Source organism: Platalea leucorodia (genome assembly GCF_965183815.1).
Source record: "Platalea leucorodia genome assembly, chromosome: 22".
NCBI lineage: Eukaryota > Metazoa > Chordata > Aves > Pelecaniformes > Threskiornithidae > Platalea > Platalea leucorodia.
Window position 1 is genome coordinate 5,142,861 of NC_138844.1, and position 14,683 is coordinate 5,157,543.

At 69.7% G+C, this 14,683-nt stretch overlaps 1 protein-coding gene across 1 annotated transcript; it reads right to left on the minus strand.

Annotated features, from left to right (window-relative positions):
* Positions 1-2,704: 2,704 nt before the first annotated feature.
* On the minus strand, positions 2,705-12,168 carry TBKBP1 (TBK1 binding protein 1). Its single transcript, XM_082331585.1, has 10 exons — positions 12,140-12,168; positions 10,269-10,493; positions 10,073-10,195; positions 9,891-9,995; positions 9,287-9,440; positions 9,022-9,200; positions 8,885-8,934; positions 4,165-4,283; positions 3,081-3,826; positions 2,705-2,838 (listed from the first exon to the last, which is right to left on the minus strand). Exons 2-10 carry the CDS (start codon positions 10,488-10,490, stop codon positions 2,710-2,712), a joined length of 1,827 nt encoding a protein of 608 aa, XP_082187711.1. The 5' UTR covers positions 10,491-10,493; positions 12,140-12,168; the 3' UTR covers positions 2,705-2,709.
* Between the last annotated feature and the right edge of the window lie 2,515 nt (positions 12,169-14,683).

Consider the following 14,683-nt stretch of genomic DNA (forward strand, 5'->3'; position numbering starts at 1 on the left):
AGTTCGCTCTTTTTGGGACCCTTCCCCACAGCATTGTGTCCCCATGGGTGTCACCGCATCCCCCTCGGCTCATCCCCCTCGCTCCCTCACTGCCCAGCACCCCAGGGCTGCTGGTGCCCAGCCGGGGGGCCGGATCCGGCTCAGCCCTGGGCAGGGGCTGCTCTTCCTCCCCCTCCTCTGCCAGATGCAGAGATCAGCTTGTGATAACGCCCGCTGCTGCGCTGCCTCACCAGCAGCACGGAGCCTATATCTCCTTCACACCATCACCCGCCGTGCCGCAGCGGCTGGGAACTGGCTCTGCACCCTGCTCAGGGCTGTGCTCGGTCGGGGAGCCAGGACGGCGACCTCTCCACTCCTGCAGCCTCCCCCAGACAGAGAGGCCAGAGAACGGTCACAACTCATCACATGGATGCTCCCAGAGCCAGGGCAGGCAGGGGCTGGGATTTCTCAAGAGCAGCTGAATTTAAGGGTGTCTCAGCGCCGAGGTCATGCACCCACATCCCCACAAGGTGCAAAATCAGCCGAGGACCCCATGGGGCCGCCCCTGACCCTCAGCCCTCAGGCAGGGAGGCTGTAGGCCCTACAATAACATGGAGGAGCAGGTCTCGGCCATGCTCCCGGAGTGCTGGTACCCACGGGGGGAGGCCCGGGGCTTCCCCGTCCAGGGGGCAGAGCCTTCCCCCAGGTTAACCGGGAGCACCCCCACCCTGGCCATCGCCCCCCTGGACCCCGAGCCCTGCGGGGTCTCCCCCACCTCGGCCGGTTTGCTGGCGTTGTCAGGAGGGAGAAGCAGCAGCCTTTAACGAGGCCGATCGCGAGCAGGCGACGGAGCTGTGAAGCCCAGCTGCCCTCCCCGACCTCCACCCGCTGCCGGGGATGCTCCGCACCCATCACCCCGGTGTTGTGCCCAAGGGTACCCCCTTCCCTTTGCAGCCCCGACTCTGGGCTCCCTCCGCCGCTGCCCCGCTCGGCGTTTCGCTTACCTGGCACCTCGTGGGCTGTTTGCTTCCTCTGCGGTCCCAGCCCTGCCGCCTTCGGGGCCGCACGCTCTGCCCCACGGCGCGTTGCTCGCCCAGCGGCTCCTCCCGGGGTTTGGCGCTCCCCTCTCCCAAATAACGGGGAAGGGCAGGGCTGCTCCACGCCGGGGTCCCACATGGGGCTGGGGGGTCTCCATGTCCATTTTCTCCCCCGTGTGTCACCCCGGGGACATTCAGCATCACCAGGGCGAGCGGCTCGGGGACGTGCCATAGTGCCACGAGCACTGAGGGTGAGCCGAGCCCAGCACCCCATCATCACAACCACAATCCCCCCATGCCCACCCCACAGCCCCCCAGGCCTGGGACGAGCCCAGGGCAGGATGTCCCCTGCCACAAGGGGACCCTGAAGGTGCCGGCACGGCTGCACGCCAGCGCTGGCACCGCAGGGCCAAGGTTTGGCTGTGCCCCTGCCGTCACCCCCGGTGCTGGTGCTGGTTTTTGTTTTGCTTTTGATTGTCCCATTTCTTGTCACCTGGCAGACCAGTAAACCCGAAACATGCCGCCGTGCTGGGAACGGGGCCACAGGTGCAGGTTACCCACAACGGGCACCCTGAACCCCATCACCTCCGCGGCCACCCCGGCGACACGAGTTGTGCCAGCACCAGGCTCGTCCCCTGCCCTGTCCTCAGCCCTGGGGAGCACCCGCAGCCTGGCCCCCCGCTCCCTCCCCAGAGACCCGAAGAGAGGAGATGGCTTCGGCCCCCTCACGGCGTTTCGGGCGCTGGAAAGGTTTTATTGGAGTCGGTGGCGTTGCAGAGAGCGCAGGTCCCTCCGCCCGGGGGTCCCGGTGCAGCGGGGGGGCCGCACCCGGCCGAGCCCCTGGGGGTGCACGGGGGGTGCGCGCCGTGGCACGGGGGGGACATGCAGCGCGGAGCGGCTCGGCGGGGGGGGACGGCGCTGTGGACCCCCCCTCTCCCGGCGGCTTTGAGGTAGATTGAACGTGGGGGTGACGGGGGTGACGGGGCGGGGGGCTCCGGGTGAGCAGCCACCTGCAGCCCCGGGCTAAAGCAGGGGGATCTGGGGGGGGGCTGCTGGGGGGCTGCGCTGTCCCCACACCGGGGGGGGCCAGGGTCAGGGAGAGCCCCCGGCCGCGGAGCCCAGTGCAATGGTGGGGGGTCCATGCTGCGCCTGGGGGTTCGTTTCTCAGCAGCATCGTTGTGGGGAGGGGGGAAAAATGGGGGAGGGGGGTTGCTTTTAATGTAAAAGAGTGGAAAGATGCTTGAACCATGGGACGAGGTGAGGGGGACCGAGAACAAGCAGCTGCCCCCCCCTCCCACCCCCCCAAGCCCAAGGAGCCGGGGAAGGGGCAGCCCCTTCCCTTCACCTGCTTCCTGGGGGCCGGATCCAGGACCCGGCCCCTCGAATCCTCCCTGAGATCAAGCAGCGACACCCAAAGGTGCAGATGACACCCAAGGGTGCAGACAGGTCCCCTCCAGCCGCCACCCGGGACGGCATTGTCCCAGCACCCCGATTCGAGCATCCAAACCCAGCGCGGATGCAGAGACGGGGTGAGGCGGGAGCGGAGGAGCCCACTTACGGGGGGCCGGGGGCTCCGGGGTGGGGGGGCTCAGTCTTTCCGTAGCTACTGAAGACTTGGAGGTATTTCGGGAGCCGTGTCGCTCCTCGTGTGTTTTCATGCAGCATCCAAAGACCGGGGAGAGGGGAGGAAGGCTCAGATCTTGCTGTTCTCCAGGTGCGAGTCGATGTGCTTCACCAGGGCATCGTCCGGGTAGCCGATGGGGAAGGCCAGCTGGCACAGCGGGCAGCTCCGCACCTCCGAGTCCACCGTCTCCAGCAGCAGCTGCGGGGGCACAGGGCGGCACTGAGCCCACCGCCTGCTCCCCGCGGGGGCCACGTCCCCCCATTCCTCCTTCCCAGCACCCTCCCGCCGCCGGGTGCAGGCTGGGATGCCGCGCAGCCGGTCAGAGACGGGGAAACTGAGGCACGCTGCGCAGCGATCGCCCTGCCTGCACGGTGGTGGGGTTCCCTTGCCTCTTCCCCCCACCAGCCCACCGCAACACATCCCCGGGGGGTCCCGCTTACGTTGATTGAGGGCCAGGACTGGGCGTGCTCTGCCCGGGCGTAGGCAGCGGCCGTCCGGTGCGCGGCATCCGCGTCGGGGATGGGGAAGCCGGCGCAGAAGGAGGCGCAGCGGATGGCCCCTGCCTCGGGGCTGGGGGGGCTGGGGAGCGCCCAGTCCTCTTCATCTGACGATTGCTTCTCGAAGCGCATGTGCTCCTCGAAGGGCTCGCGGGCGCTCAGGGGGGCCCCCGCGCCCCCCAGGTACACCTCGCCGTAGGGCCGGTGCTTGGGGAGCGTCGAGGCTTCGGGCTGGAGCCAGAGCGAGCGGCTCTGCTGGTACAGGGCCACGTTGCTCACCTCCGAGTAGCTGCGGCGGCCCTGGAAGCCGGCTTTGATGTGGCGGCTGGAGGGTTTGGCATAGCCCAGCTCCATCCTCTCGCCAGGGAGCCGGTGTGGTGATGCCGAAGCCGGGGACGGGCAGGGCGGCGGGGCCGGGGACCGGCGTTGCTGGGCGGGCGACTGGTTGGAGGGGGGCACTGGTGACCGGCGCTGCTGGGCAGGGGACTGGCAGGGGCCAGGGGCTGGCGAGCGGCGCTGCTGGGCCGGTGACTGGCTGGGGGGTCCCGGCGAGCGCCGTTGCAGGGCTGGCGACTGGCACTGGGGTGCCGGCGAACGCCCCGGCGGGGCAGGCGAGGGGCACTGCGGGGCGGGCGAGCGGCGTTGCTGGGCTGGGGAATGGCACTGGGACAGCGGGGAGTGGCGCTGGCCTGCAAAGCAAAACGGGGTGCGGGGGGGGAGCACAGAAAATACCCCCCATCAGCTTGGCGGCACAGAAAACGCCCCTTGTCACCCAGGTGCATTCTGCATGGACGGGGGGGATGCGGCTGTGGGGACCCCCGGCAGGGGGGATGCTCCTGGGGAGGGATGCTCCCAGGGATGGATGCTCCCCGGGGATGGATGCTCCCAGGGACGGATGCTCCCCAGGACAGACACACACAGGAGCTCAGAACCGGCCGGAGGATGAGGGCAGCCAGCATGGTCTCCCCATCTTTTGCATCCCAGCCCCATCCAGGCGTGGGGTGCAGCCCCCCCGGCCCCCCCTTACCACCATTGAGGCTCTTCTCCTGCAGCAGGGCGCGGAGGATCTGGCTCTGCAGGGAGCTGAGGTTCCTCAGGCGGCACAGCTCCTCCGTCAGCTCCGTGTAGGCCAGCGCCAGGTTCACCCTGCGATGGGGACAAAGCGTCACCAAGGGCGAAGCAGCGCTGGTCCCCTGGCCAGGGGGGACCCCCCTGCCATGAGGTGCTATGGGGCGCACCCAAAACTAACCCAAATTCAGGTTTTTAACTCAAAAGGGAAAAGTTGTGGCCGTGCACCACCCAGCATCGCACCCACAGCCGCCCCGTGCACCGGGAGCGGCCGGGAGCGGGAGGGAGGTGGGTGCTGCGCTCCCCCCCCAGCTCTCGGAGGCCCTGACAAAGTCATCAATTCTTCCCCAACTTCGGTGTCGCTTTTCAAAACCATATTCTCTGCGGTGATGCGAAGGGAGAAGCCATCTCCCGAGGGCCCCGCGGGGCTGGGGGCTCGATGCGTCCTCCTGCGCCGTGTGCGGAGAGTTCAACTGAGCTGTTGTGACACCCCGGGGACCCGGCAGACGCCGCTCGTAACAGCAGCCGACAGGTCTGCCCCTGCCCGCCCTCCTGTCTTCTCATCGGGGTGGGGAAGAGCAAGGAGAAAAAAGGAAAAGAAGTAAAAAGAAAAAGAAGAAAAAAGAAAAAGAAGGAAAAAGGAGAAAAAAGAAAAAGACGAAAAAAGGAGAAACAAGAAAAAGAAGAAAAAAGAAGATGGAGAAAGAGAGAAAAAGGGGAAAAAGTGAAAAAGAGGGAAAAAGAAAGTAAAGTGAAAAAGAAAGAGAGAAAAAGAGAGAAAAAGACAGAGAGAAAAAGAGAGAAAAAGATGTTTCCCCAGCCGGGTCCCCATCACGTCCCCAGAGTCCCCATGACCCCGCCAGAGTGGCACCAAGGACACGAGCACCCAGGGACGTCCCTGGACACGACTGCCCCCAAGACCCCCACCCCACCCGTGGCCCCGCTGGCTCCCACCTCTCCTGCCTCAGTTTCCCCTCTGTGGCCCATCGTGGGCACCCGGCTCCGAGCCCGGGACCGCAGCGCAGAGGCTGCGGCTGCTCCTCAAAGCGGGGGGGGGGGGGTCCCAGTTGCCCCAGCCCCGCTGCTGGATTTTGGCCACTCCCATGGGGGGGCCACCCCAGCCCCCCCCGAAGTCACGCTAAGGCACAGGGAGGAAGCGCCAAAACCGCAGCGTTGGGGTGGAGGAGCAAGCGGTGCCGGGGAGGGGGACGGCGAGCGGCCCCCGGCCCCCACCCTGGGCACCCTGCCGGGACCCCTGCCTGCGTGGGAGGGAGGGCAGGGACCTGCCCCGTGGGTCCCTCCTGCAGCCAGGGGGTCTGCGAGGCTTTTTGGGAGGTGCTGGGGGAAGGGAAAGGTGAGGGGGGGGGTCTTGGTGCCCCCCACCCCCCAAAAAAAGCTCTGTTTCAGGGCAAACTGTGGGTTTTTGATACGCAACTGCAGATAAGCTGTGAGAACAAAACAGCCGCCGAAAACCCAGCCGCCCACGCCTGCCCGGCTGCCGAAAGCACCACGGAGCATCGCTGCTTCGGCAGCAGCGGCTGGATCCTGCGGGACCGCGGGGGTCCCCCATGGCCCTGGCAGGACGACCGACATCGTGTCCCCTCCTTGGCCGCGGTCAGAGATGCTGTGGCCAGCGTGGGGGGGGACAGCGGGGCTGCCGAGCACGGCTGAGACCCCCCCAGCCAGGACCACCAAGGTGAGGGGCTGGGGTATAACCTGTGTCCCCCCAAAAGCACCCAGGGCACCAGACACAGCCGGGGGGGGGCAGCGGCATGGCCCCAAGGGCTGCTGGCGAAGCCGTGCCGCTGCCCCCCCTGGCAAATGATACCCATCGCCGGCACGGTCGGTACCCCGAGAGATGCCAACCACATCACATCCCTCCCGCTGACCCCCCCCAGCACCTCATGGTCCCCAGGAACCCGGGGGGGACACACACACGATGGCATCTTCATACCACCGGGACTGGGGCTTGGTCCCCACCCTCGGTGGCAAAGTGAATGCGCGGTGCGTGGGTGCTGGCCGGGGTGCAGACCCTGCCTGGGTGGGGGGACAGCAAGGGGGGGGGGTGGGGAGGAAGGGGTGACCTCGAGCGAGTCACACCGGGTAAACAAGACGCCGGCGAAGACTGAAATAAAAGCAGGAACCGCAGGCGTAGCTGCCATCGCCGCCGGCCTGGGGGGAGCGTGGGCTGGGGGGGGCCAGGCACGATCCCAGCAGCCGCTTGGCCCCCCCTGTGCCGCAGGATCGGGATGGGGGAACCGGAGAGGGGAGCAGGGGATATCCCAGCACAGCATCGCTGGCAAAGGGAGGCGGCAAGCATGGCAGCAGCCCCGGCACAGGCACCCATGGGTGCAAGATTCATTAAAACCCACAAAATCCCACCGAAACGGTGTCAGCAGCAGGGCAGCGAGAGGGCACGGGGCTGGCGGGGGGGTGCTCCGACACCCCCGCCTTTTGGCACTGCGTCACCCCCGGGTGTCGGTGCTGATATCCTGGGGACGGATCCTGCAAAGCTCCCCCGGTGCTGCAGCTTTCCAGCACCCTCCATCCCCCGGCACCCCCCACCCTGCTCCCCCCTGGGGCTTTCCCCATGATTTGGCTCCCGGCTTTTCCCTGGCCCCCTCCCAAGGAAGCGCAAGCAGGAACGGCCATGACCTCAGAAAGGACAAAAAAAAAGGACAAAAAAAAGGACAAAACCAAGAAAAGAAACAAAAACAAAAAAAGAGAGAGAGGGGGTCAGAGGGACCCCCTCCCTGCTCACGCCGCGGCGGCACGCTGACTAATTCGGCAAAAGCCAGCCAGAAAAGTCACCCGAAAATGGAAAGCGCCGATAAGGCGCCTTTCACACCAAAAAAATGGTGGAGAGGAGCGGGTTACAAAAAAGAGCCGTATTTACAAGAAAAGCCCGGGGAGGGAAAGGCTGTGCCCGGGGAGGGGGGAAGGTGCCCCCGGGCCCGGGGGTGAGGGGCGCAGAGCCAGCCGTGCCTCAGTTTCCCCACCCCGACCTGGGGAAGTCGGGCTTAAAAACAAGGTGGGTTTGGGAAATGTTAACACATATATTTGGAGTTCTATTTCCCGGTGGGAGTTGGGTATCGTGGGCAGAGGAACGAGGAGAGGGGGGACCCGCTGCAGGAGGGACAGCACGGGCGGCCGAGCTCAGCTCCCCCGGCCATGGCAGGGGTAAGCTTTGCAAAAATAAAGAGAATTAAGGGGGGAAGCACGGGGAGGGTTATGGAGGAACCCCTGGGATGTGCGATGGAGAGACGGGGCGGCAGCCTCCTGGCCGCAGCCCCCAGAGATGCCAGCGCGGACGCAGCCGGCCCCGCTGAGCCCCGCGCGCTGATTTACGCCAGGGAGACAAGAAACAGCAAAAGCATCCAACACCTCGGGAAAAAGGAGGGGGGAACCCCCCCCCCCCAGCACCCCGGCACCTTCCTGGCCCCGCGCCAGGCGAGTCCCCGCGCGTCACCTTTTATCCATCCACAGCTTGGCACGGGCCGCCAGCCGCGGCGCATCGCTGCCCGGCGCAGCCCGACGTGCCCGGAGGAGCCGCGATGCCAGCCCGGCGCGTCCTGCCCGGCGTCACGGCGCGGGGGGGGACAGGGGTGCGAAGTCCTGCTGCCGCGGCCTCGCAAGCACCGGCCGCGGTGGGGACAGGGGACACGTGTGCGAGGCTGAAGCGGCAAGGAGAGCGGGGTAACGAGGCCGCTGCCTAATTAAATGGGTTACGGACGGCTGCTTTTAGGGAAGCACCGACGCAGAGCTGCCTTGCGCACCCCGATGCCAGGCTCGGCCCCGGGGAGGGTTAAGGGGTCTGGCTGCAGGCAGCAGCCCCTGCCCTGGCACAGCCGTGCCGCCTTCCCCAGCTCTCCTCGGCCCTCCCCGGACTTGGGGGTGTCTTGGCCCAAATCCCCAAATCTGGGTGCTCAGTCCCTGTCCCAGCGCCACGCAGCACCCCGGGGGTGCCCCAATGGAGCCCCCAGAGCTCACGGCTGCAGCAAGGGGGAGGCCAGGAAGGGGCGCGAGGGCTGGAGGAGGGACTGCTGGCACCAGCACGGGCACCGCAACGGTTCCACATCACTTACACCATCGCAAAAAGAAACGCTGCCGGCAGGGTTTGGTGCAGAGCCGGGGTGAGCTGGAGAAGGGGCAGCCAGCGGCCCCGAGGAGCCCGGCCATGCTCCGGGTGCTGCCCGGTGCAGCCAGGCTGGCATCCCGCAGCCTAGCCCGGCTGCGTGGCACGGCTTGGTGCTGTACGGTGCTGTATGGTGACTGTACGGTGCCGTATGGTGACTGTACGGTGCCGCATGGCAGCCACAAGCCGTCAGTGCCCTCTGGAGGCAGCGGCACACTCACCGAGCCGGCACCGTGCAGCCTGTACGGTGCCAGACGCCGGACTGTGGCCACCCCACACCTGGAGCCCAGCTCAAGTCCAAACTCCTGGGGCGCAGCGGGTGCTTTTGGAGCGCGGGACCCCACCTGCCTGCGGCACTTCAATGGGGGGAAGCCCCCGGCGACCCTGCCCAAAGGGAGGTCCCATCCTGTCCCCCCCAGGACACCCTGAACACGAAGCCCAGCAGTGCCCCGGCAGAGAGCCCCATGTGCCCCAACCCTCCCTGCCAGGATGGGGCTCCCCCGCCGCAGCCCAGCCCTCACCCCAGTCCACCCCCGGTACTTACTGGTCGTCGCCCACCTTCTTCACCCAGGCCATGTCCCGCTCCGACTGGTCCTGGGGAGAGCAGACATCCCGTCAGCACCCGGACCCCCACCCAGCGGGGATGGGGGGGGTCCCGCAGGGCCGGACCCTGCCCCGTACCTGCTCCCGGGTGTCCTGCAGGTGCTTCAGCTCCGCCTGCAGCCGCTCGCACTCGGCCTTGAGGTGCTCCTCACGGTGCTGGGCGCGCTGGGTCTCCTGCCGCGCCGCCTCCAGCTCGGCCTCCAGCCGTGCCGTCGCCTCCAGCCCCCGGCTCTGCCAGCCCCCGGCACGCTCCAGCACTGCGGGCAGGGCACGGCTCAGCCCCGGGGCTGCCCCGCCGGGCGGTCCCGGGGGGTCCCGTGGGGCAGGGAGGGGGGCAGCTCACCGTGGGTCAGGCTGGGGTTGGGGTGCAGGGCGAGGAAAGGCACCTCCTGGCCCGGCAGCGGGGTGCCCAGCCCGGGGAAGGTGCCGCCGTCGCGCTGCCGCAGCTGCTGCTCCAGGCTCCGGATGCGGCTCAGGTGCGTCTCCACCAGCGCCCGCTGCCCAGAGAGAGGGTTGAGCCCCGCTGGCGGCCGTCGTGGCAGGGTGACGGGGGGATCTGTCCCCAGCACGTGGCCAGCCCAGAAGAGGGTGGCACGGCAGGGTGCTGGCAGACCACCACGCTGGGAGGGATGGGGGAAGCCGGGGATGCCCGGCCGACCCTGAGCACGTGTGCCAGGACAGGGACACGCACCGCGCTGGAGCCAGGAGCGTCCCTTGGCAGGGTGGGAGCGGGAAGAGAGGGGATAAAGCCGAGCCACGTACATCACTACAACCCCCAAGGTGGCCGTAATGCCACGGCCCCCCCAGCCCTGCATCCCCACCGAGTCCCAGCGGTGGCACCCGTGGCACGGAGAAGCCATCTGCCCAGCTGCTGCCATGGAGAGGGGACGGGGACCCCGATGTCCCCACGCACCCGGTCCCTGCCAGCAGCACCCGCCAGCACCCACCATCTCTCCAAGCTCGGTCTCCAGGTCAGCCTTCTCCACGCACAGCTTCTCGTAGGCCTGGATCATCTCCTCCAGCTGCTCCTCCCGCTCTTTGCTCTTCTGCAGCTGCCGGGGAGGCAGGCAGGGGTGGGTGGGCAGCTCGGGGACCCCCCGCGTCCCCCGGCCCCGCTGGCCCCGCTCACCTCATGCTGGAACTGGTTGAGCTGCTGCTGCAGCGACGCCTTCTCGCTCTTGAGCAGCGACGTCTCCTTGGCCTCGTAGAGGGAGAAGATGTGCTCCTCCCCGAACTCGCCGATCAGCGGGTACTGCGGCCGCGGGCAGAGGCATCAGCGGGGACCCCCGGCCCCGTGCCCCCCCCCGGCCCCCCTGGCCCCTCACCTTGACCTCGTACATCTTGAGTCGGCGTTTGAGCGTGGAGTTCTCCCTCTCCAGCCCTGTCAGCCGGTTCTTGATGTCGTCGTAGGCGGTGATGAGGGCGAAGTGGGAGGCCGAGCACATCTCACCCGAGAAGTCGGTGTTGGGGCTGTCGAGCCAGTCCTCGTCCGGCCCCAGCGCCTCCTGCGTCAGGATGCTGATGTCGTCCTCGAACATGGAGTCCATGTCCTGCCTGGGGGACGGACAGACAGACAGCTGCCGGTGACCCTGCAGCCTCGCTCCCTGGGCGAAGCAGGGATGAACCCAGCCGGGAGCAGCCCAAAACCCCTGGAGCAGGCTGGGCTGCAGGGGCACTGGGCGCAGGATCCGGCCCGGGGCAGCGTCCCAACGGCAAAGGGCGACGGAGGAAGGACGGTCCTGGGAGCCGCCAACGGCAGCGGCTCCAACCCCGCAGTGTCCCCCAGGGCGGCAGGGGGACACCGGCCAGGCACCGGCCTCTGCCCCCGCCGGGGGAAGGTGGGGACGGGGGTCCCGGCAGCCCCCACAGCAGGGGCCATCACTGCTGGGGACAAGGGCGGGCGTCCAAGAGCATCCCCGGCGGAGCGGCCCCGGGGGGACGCGGTGACTTTCCCCACGTTCCCCCAGGAGCGAGTGCCAGAAATAGCGGCCGGTGCCGCTGCCTCCCGCCCCGCACCGCACGCGAGCTGCTTCCCGCCCTCCCACGCCTCCGCGGCGGCACGCAGCCCGCGTCGTGCCCTATATACCGGCACTGCCGCTCACCCCCCGGGAGCCACCTGCCTCACGGCACGGCCCCCAGGCCGGCCCCGCGGGGGCCTGATCCTGCCCGTCCCGCTCTGCTGCACCGCCTGGCACCGCAGGATTTGTCCCCAGTTGAGGATTTTGAGTGGTCGAGGCTCCCGAAAGCCGCTGCCACCGGCAGCTCTCCCGCGGCTCCCAGGCCGTTTGGCACAGCCGGCCCGGCGGGGAACACGCACCTCGAGCGAGCGAGGAGGCCGCGACTGCGGTGCTGAGCCCCAGCACCCACACGCGGTGCTCTGGCACTGTCCCCCTATCCCAGCTGGGGACCCCGCGGGCACCGGGGTGGCCACCGGCCATGTGCAGCCTCGCCGGCTCGGGCAGACATCTGGGAGCCACCGCTGCCCAAATAATTCATAGCACAAAGCCGGGAAATGGAGGCGATGTCTGCAGGGTGACGGTGGGGACAGCCCGGCCCCCCGAGCCCCCACAGGAGCCGGGGGCCAGCCCAGCCCCGCTGGCACCCCCAGTCCCGCCCTGCCCCGGGGCACAGACCCCCTCCGGCTGCTCCCGCAGCCCCAGCACGGTCGGGGTCGGGCGGCCATGGGCTGCCGCAGCCTCGCGTTTTGCAGCCTCCACCGGGACGAGGAGCACAAAACGCAGACAAATCCTCCAGCACCGCGGCCCCTCCTCTGTCCCCCCCGTGAGGGCTTTAAATCCACCCCCATGGGGCGGCGATGGCGGGGACGGGGCACCCAGGAGCCACCTCCGCTCGGGCAGGGAGGGCACCATCATTATCCCCCCTGGGGAAACTGAGGCAGCCCCGTAAGCCAAGACGAGACTCCCCGAGCCCCTGGTGAGCCCCTCAAAGCAAGACCCCGGGAGTCCTGGGTGGTGGGGCCAGCGTGTGCCCAGTCCCCTGCCTGGGGGTCCTGGGGGCACCACGCAGGGTGGAGGGGGAGCCCGCAGTGCCCAGCAGGGACGGCACCCTCTCCCTCCCCGACACTCAGGGCTCGGCAGCAGCTCTGCACCCACAGCCTGGCCCAGAGTCCCCTGGCCTGGCCCCGCTGCTCCCCAAACCGTGCCTCAGTTTCCCCGTCTGTATGACACAGTGACACCTGCCTTGCAGCGGGCCCCGGGCGCGGGGCGAGGCGGTGCGGGCTGGGCAGGGCTGCGGCGCAGGCACGCGTGTCTCAGGCGTCGGCAGCGCAGGCAGGGAGCCGTGGTGGGCAGGCGCTCAGCAGATCAGCCACGAGAGGGTCAGCGGGAGATGGCGGCGCTGTCATTAGGCTCCAGGGGCAACGGCGGAGGTTCCCACGGCACCAGCTATGCTCCCTCCACGTTCCCAGCGGTCGGCCCCTCCTCGAGGCCTACAAATGCCTTTAAAGAGAGCAAAAATGGGGCTGCAGCTCCCCAGCAGCGGGATGCTGCGGGAGGGCTCAGCCGGCGAGCGGCAGCTCACCGCCCCGGTGGGGACGGGAACGGGCTGCACCGGGCAGCGGATGCCACCGGGCTGCCGGCACCCGGCTGGCATCTGGGGAGAGGCAGCGGGCAGCTGCCTGCCCCCCGCCCCGGCCCCATTTGGGGGTTCTGGGGGGACGCGCTGGGTGGGACCGAGCTCCAGCGCAGCCCCCGGCCACGCACCCCTGCCCCGAGCCTGGGGGGGCTGCAACCGGTGCAAGCCCCCTCCTCGCTGCCGTGGCCTCCGCGGGTGCTTGCCCCGCTGCCGGGGGTGGGAGGCGCGGGGGGCTCGGGTGGAGGCCAGGGCACGGTGCCGCTGCCACGGCCCCGAGCGAACGCGGACGGGCTGCAAACCTGCGTGCGAACCTGCGTGCAACGGGGGCCGGGAGCGAGCGGGGCCCCGACCCGGGAGCGGGGCGCGGGCAGGCGGCTGAGCCCGGGCGGGGGTCGCGGGCACCGGGAGGGGGGGGGGGGCCCGGCCTGCGGCGGCCCCGGGGCCTCCGGTAAATCCTCCCCGAGCGCCCCCGGCCCGGCCCGGTGCCGCCCGCCCCTCCTGCGCCCAGCCCGGTGCCGCACCGCGCCGGGGGGCCCCGGGCAGCGGCCGGGGTCGGGGCCGGAGCCGCAGGAGGGGTCCGGGGCGGAGCCGGGGATGGAGCCGCGGACGGGGATGGAGCCGCGGACGGGGATGGCGGGGGGAGACGGGGATGGAGAGCGGGAGGCGATGGGGCCGGAGGAGGCCGGGAGCCGCCGGGCACCGGGGCCGCGGGGGCCCGGGCAGGGCGGGGGCAGCCCGGTTCCCCCCCCGCCCCCGTCCAGGCCCCGCACTCACCGGCGATACGATGCGGCAGCGCCCGCCGGGATGCGGCTCCGTGCCCGCCCCGCTCGGTGTCGGTACCGGTCCCGGTGTCGGTGCCGGCCCCCGCCGCGGCCCCGGCCCCGGCCGCCGTTTCTTCCGCTCCGGAGACACCGCGAAACCACGTGGGCACCGGGCGGCCGCCAGCCCCTCCCCCCGCCACGCGCCGGTGCCGCCCCCGGGGCTGCCCCCCCCCCCCCCGGGGCTGCCCCCCCCCGTCCCCATCCCCGCGGGTCCCCGGGATGCTCCCGGGGGGGGGGGGGGGGAGGACGGGGACACGGGGGCACCGGACCCCCGCCCCGCTGCAGCCCCCGCCCCGGAGCCGCCGCCCCCTGCCCTGCCCCGGGGCAGTGGGACCGGACCCCCGCAGCGGGGCTGGCCCCGGGCCCGGGGGCTTCTCCCTCCCCGGCAGCCCCGGGGGCGAAGGCAGAGCAGCTCCGCAGCCACCCGCCGTGGGGGCTGGGCTCGGCCCCCCCCCCCCCCCCCCGAGAACATTTTATTCCCTGAATTGTTCTCTCGGAGCCGCTTCCATTATGGAATTACATTTTTTTTCCCTTTGCTGCGCAGGGTTATTAATAGCTGCTCTCCTTTCGCCGGCGCCACTGCCGCCGGGGGCTCCACCGGCGAGCCCCGCGTTCGGGGGGACAGACCCCCGCAGCCCCCGGGCCGGGGGCACCGCTGCCGGCCTGGCGCCCGCAGACCCCCAGGACCGGACGGACAGATGGACCCACGGCGCTGGCTGACCCCACCGAGGCCTCGTCCCACCCCACCGGCGGCGCCGGGGGGGAAGCAGAGCCCCAGGGATGGTGACCGGGGTGGGGGCTTCGCTCCGGCAGGGGCGATCGGGGCGGTGTCAGCGCGGTGCGATCCTGCGTCCCGGCCATCTGCCTCCATCACGCGACGGCCGGTGCCGGGCTGGAGGAAAAGGTGTCGGTGCAAAACCAGGCGAAGATGGTGCTTGGCTTCACCGGGCCCCTGTCCCCCCCTCAGAGACCCAAAGGGAGCGAAGCCCCCGGCTGAGGAGCTCCCATGGGGCCCCCGTCCTCGACCCCCCTTCCCGGCGCTATGTTTAGCGCAGCTGTATCATCGCTTGGATGGAGCCTGGGCTGTGCCGGGAGAGCGCGGCGGTGATTCAGCGCGCGGAGCCTCGCCGCCGGAGCAGGAACGTCGGTGGCACGGCCGGACCCCCGCCTGCCCCAGCTTGGCATCGGTGGGTTACCCCTCGTGGGATGCCGAGATGCCGGGCGATTCCCATGGCTGGAGCAGGGGCCGGGCGCTGCACCGGGGGTTTCTGAGCTGAAAACGCGACGTGAGGCCCAGGAGGTTTTGGGAGGCCGACGCCAGGCGG

Excerpts from the sequence above, each read along its gene's own strand:
- TBKBP1 (XM_082331585.1), bottom strand. The coding sequence starts at position 10,490 with ATGGACTCCATGTTCGAGGACGACATCAGCATCCTGACGCAGGAGGCG. Across the intron at positions 9,996-10,072 it reads TCAACCAGTTCCAGCATGAG|CTGCAGAAGAGCAAAGAGCG; the intron begins GTGAGCGGGGCC and ends CCTCCCCGGCAG. Across the intron at positions 9,441-9,890 it reads AGACCGAGCTTGGAGAGATG|CGGGCGCTGGTGGAGACGCA; the intron begins GTGGGTGCTGGC and ends CTCTCTGGGCAG.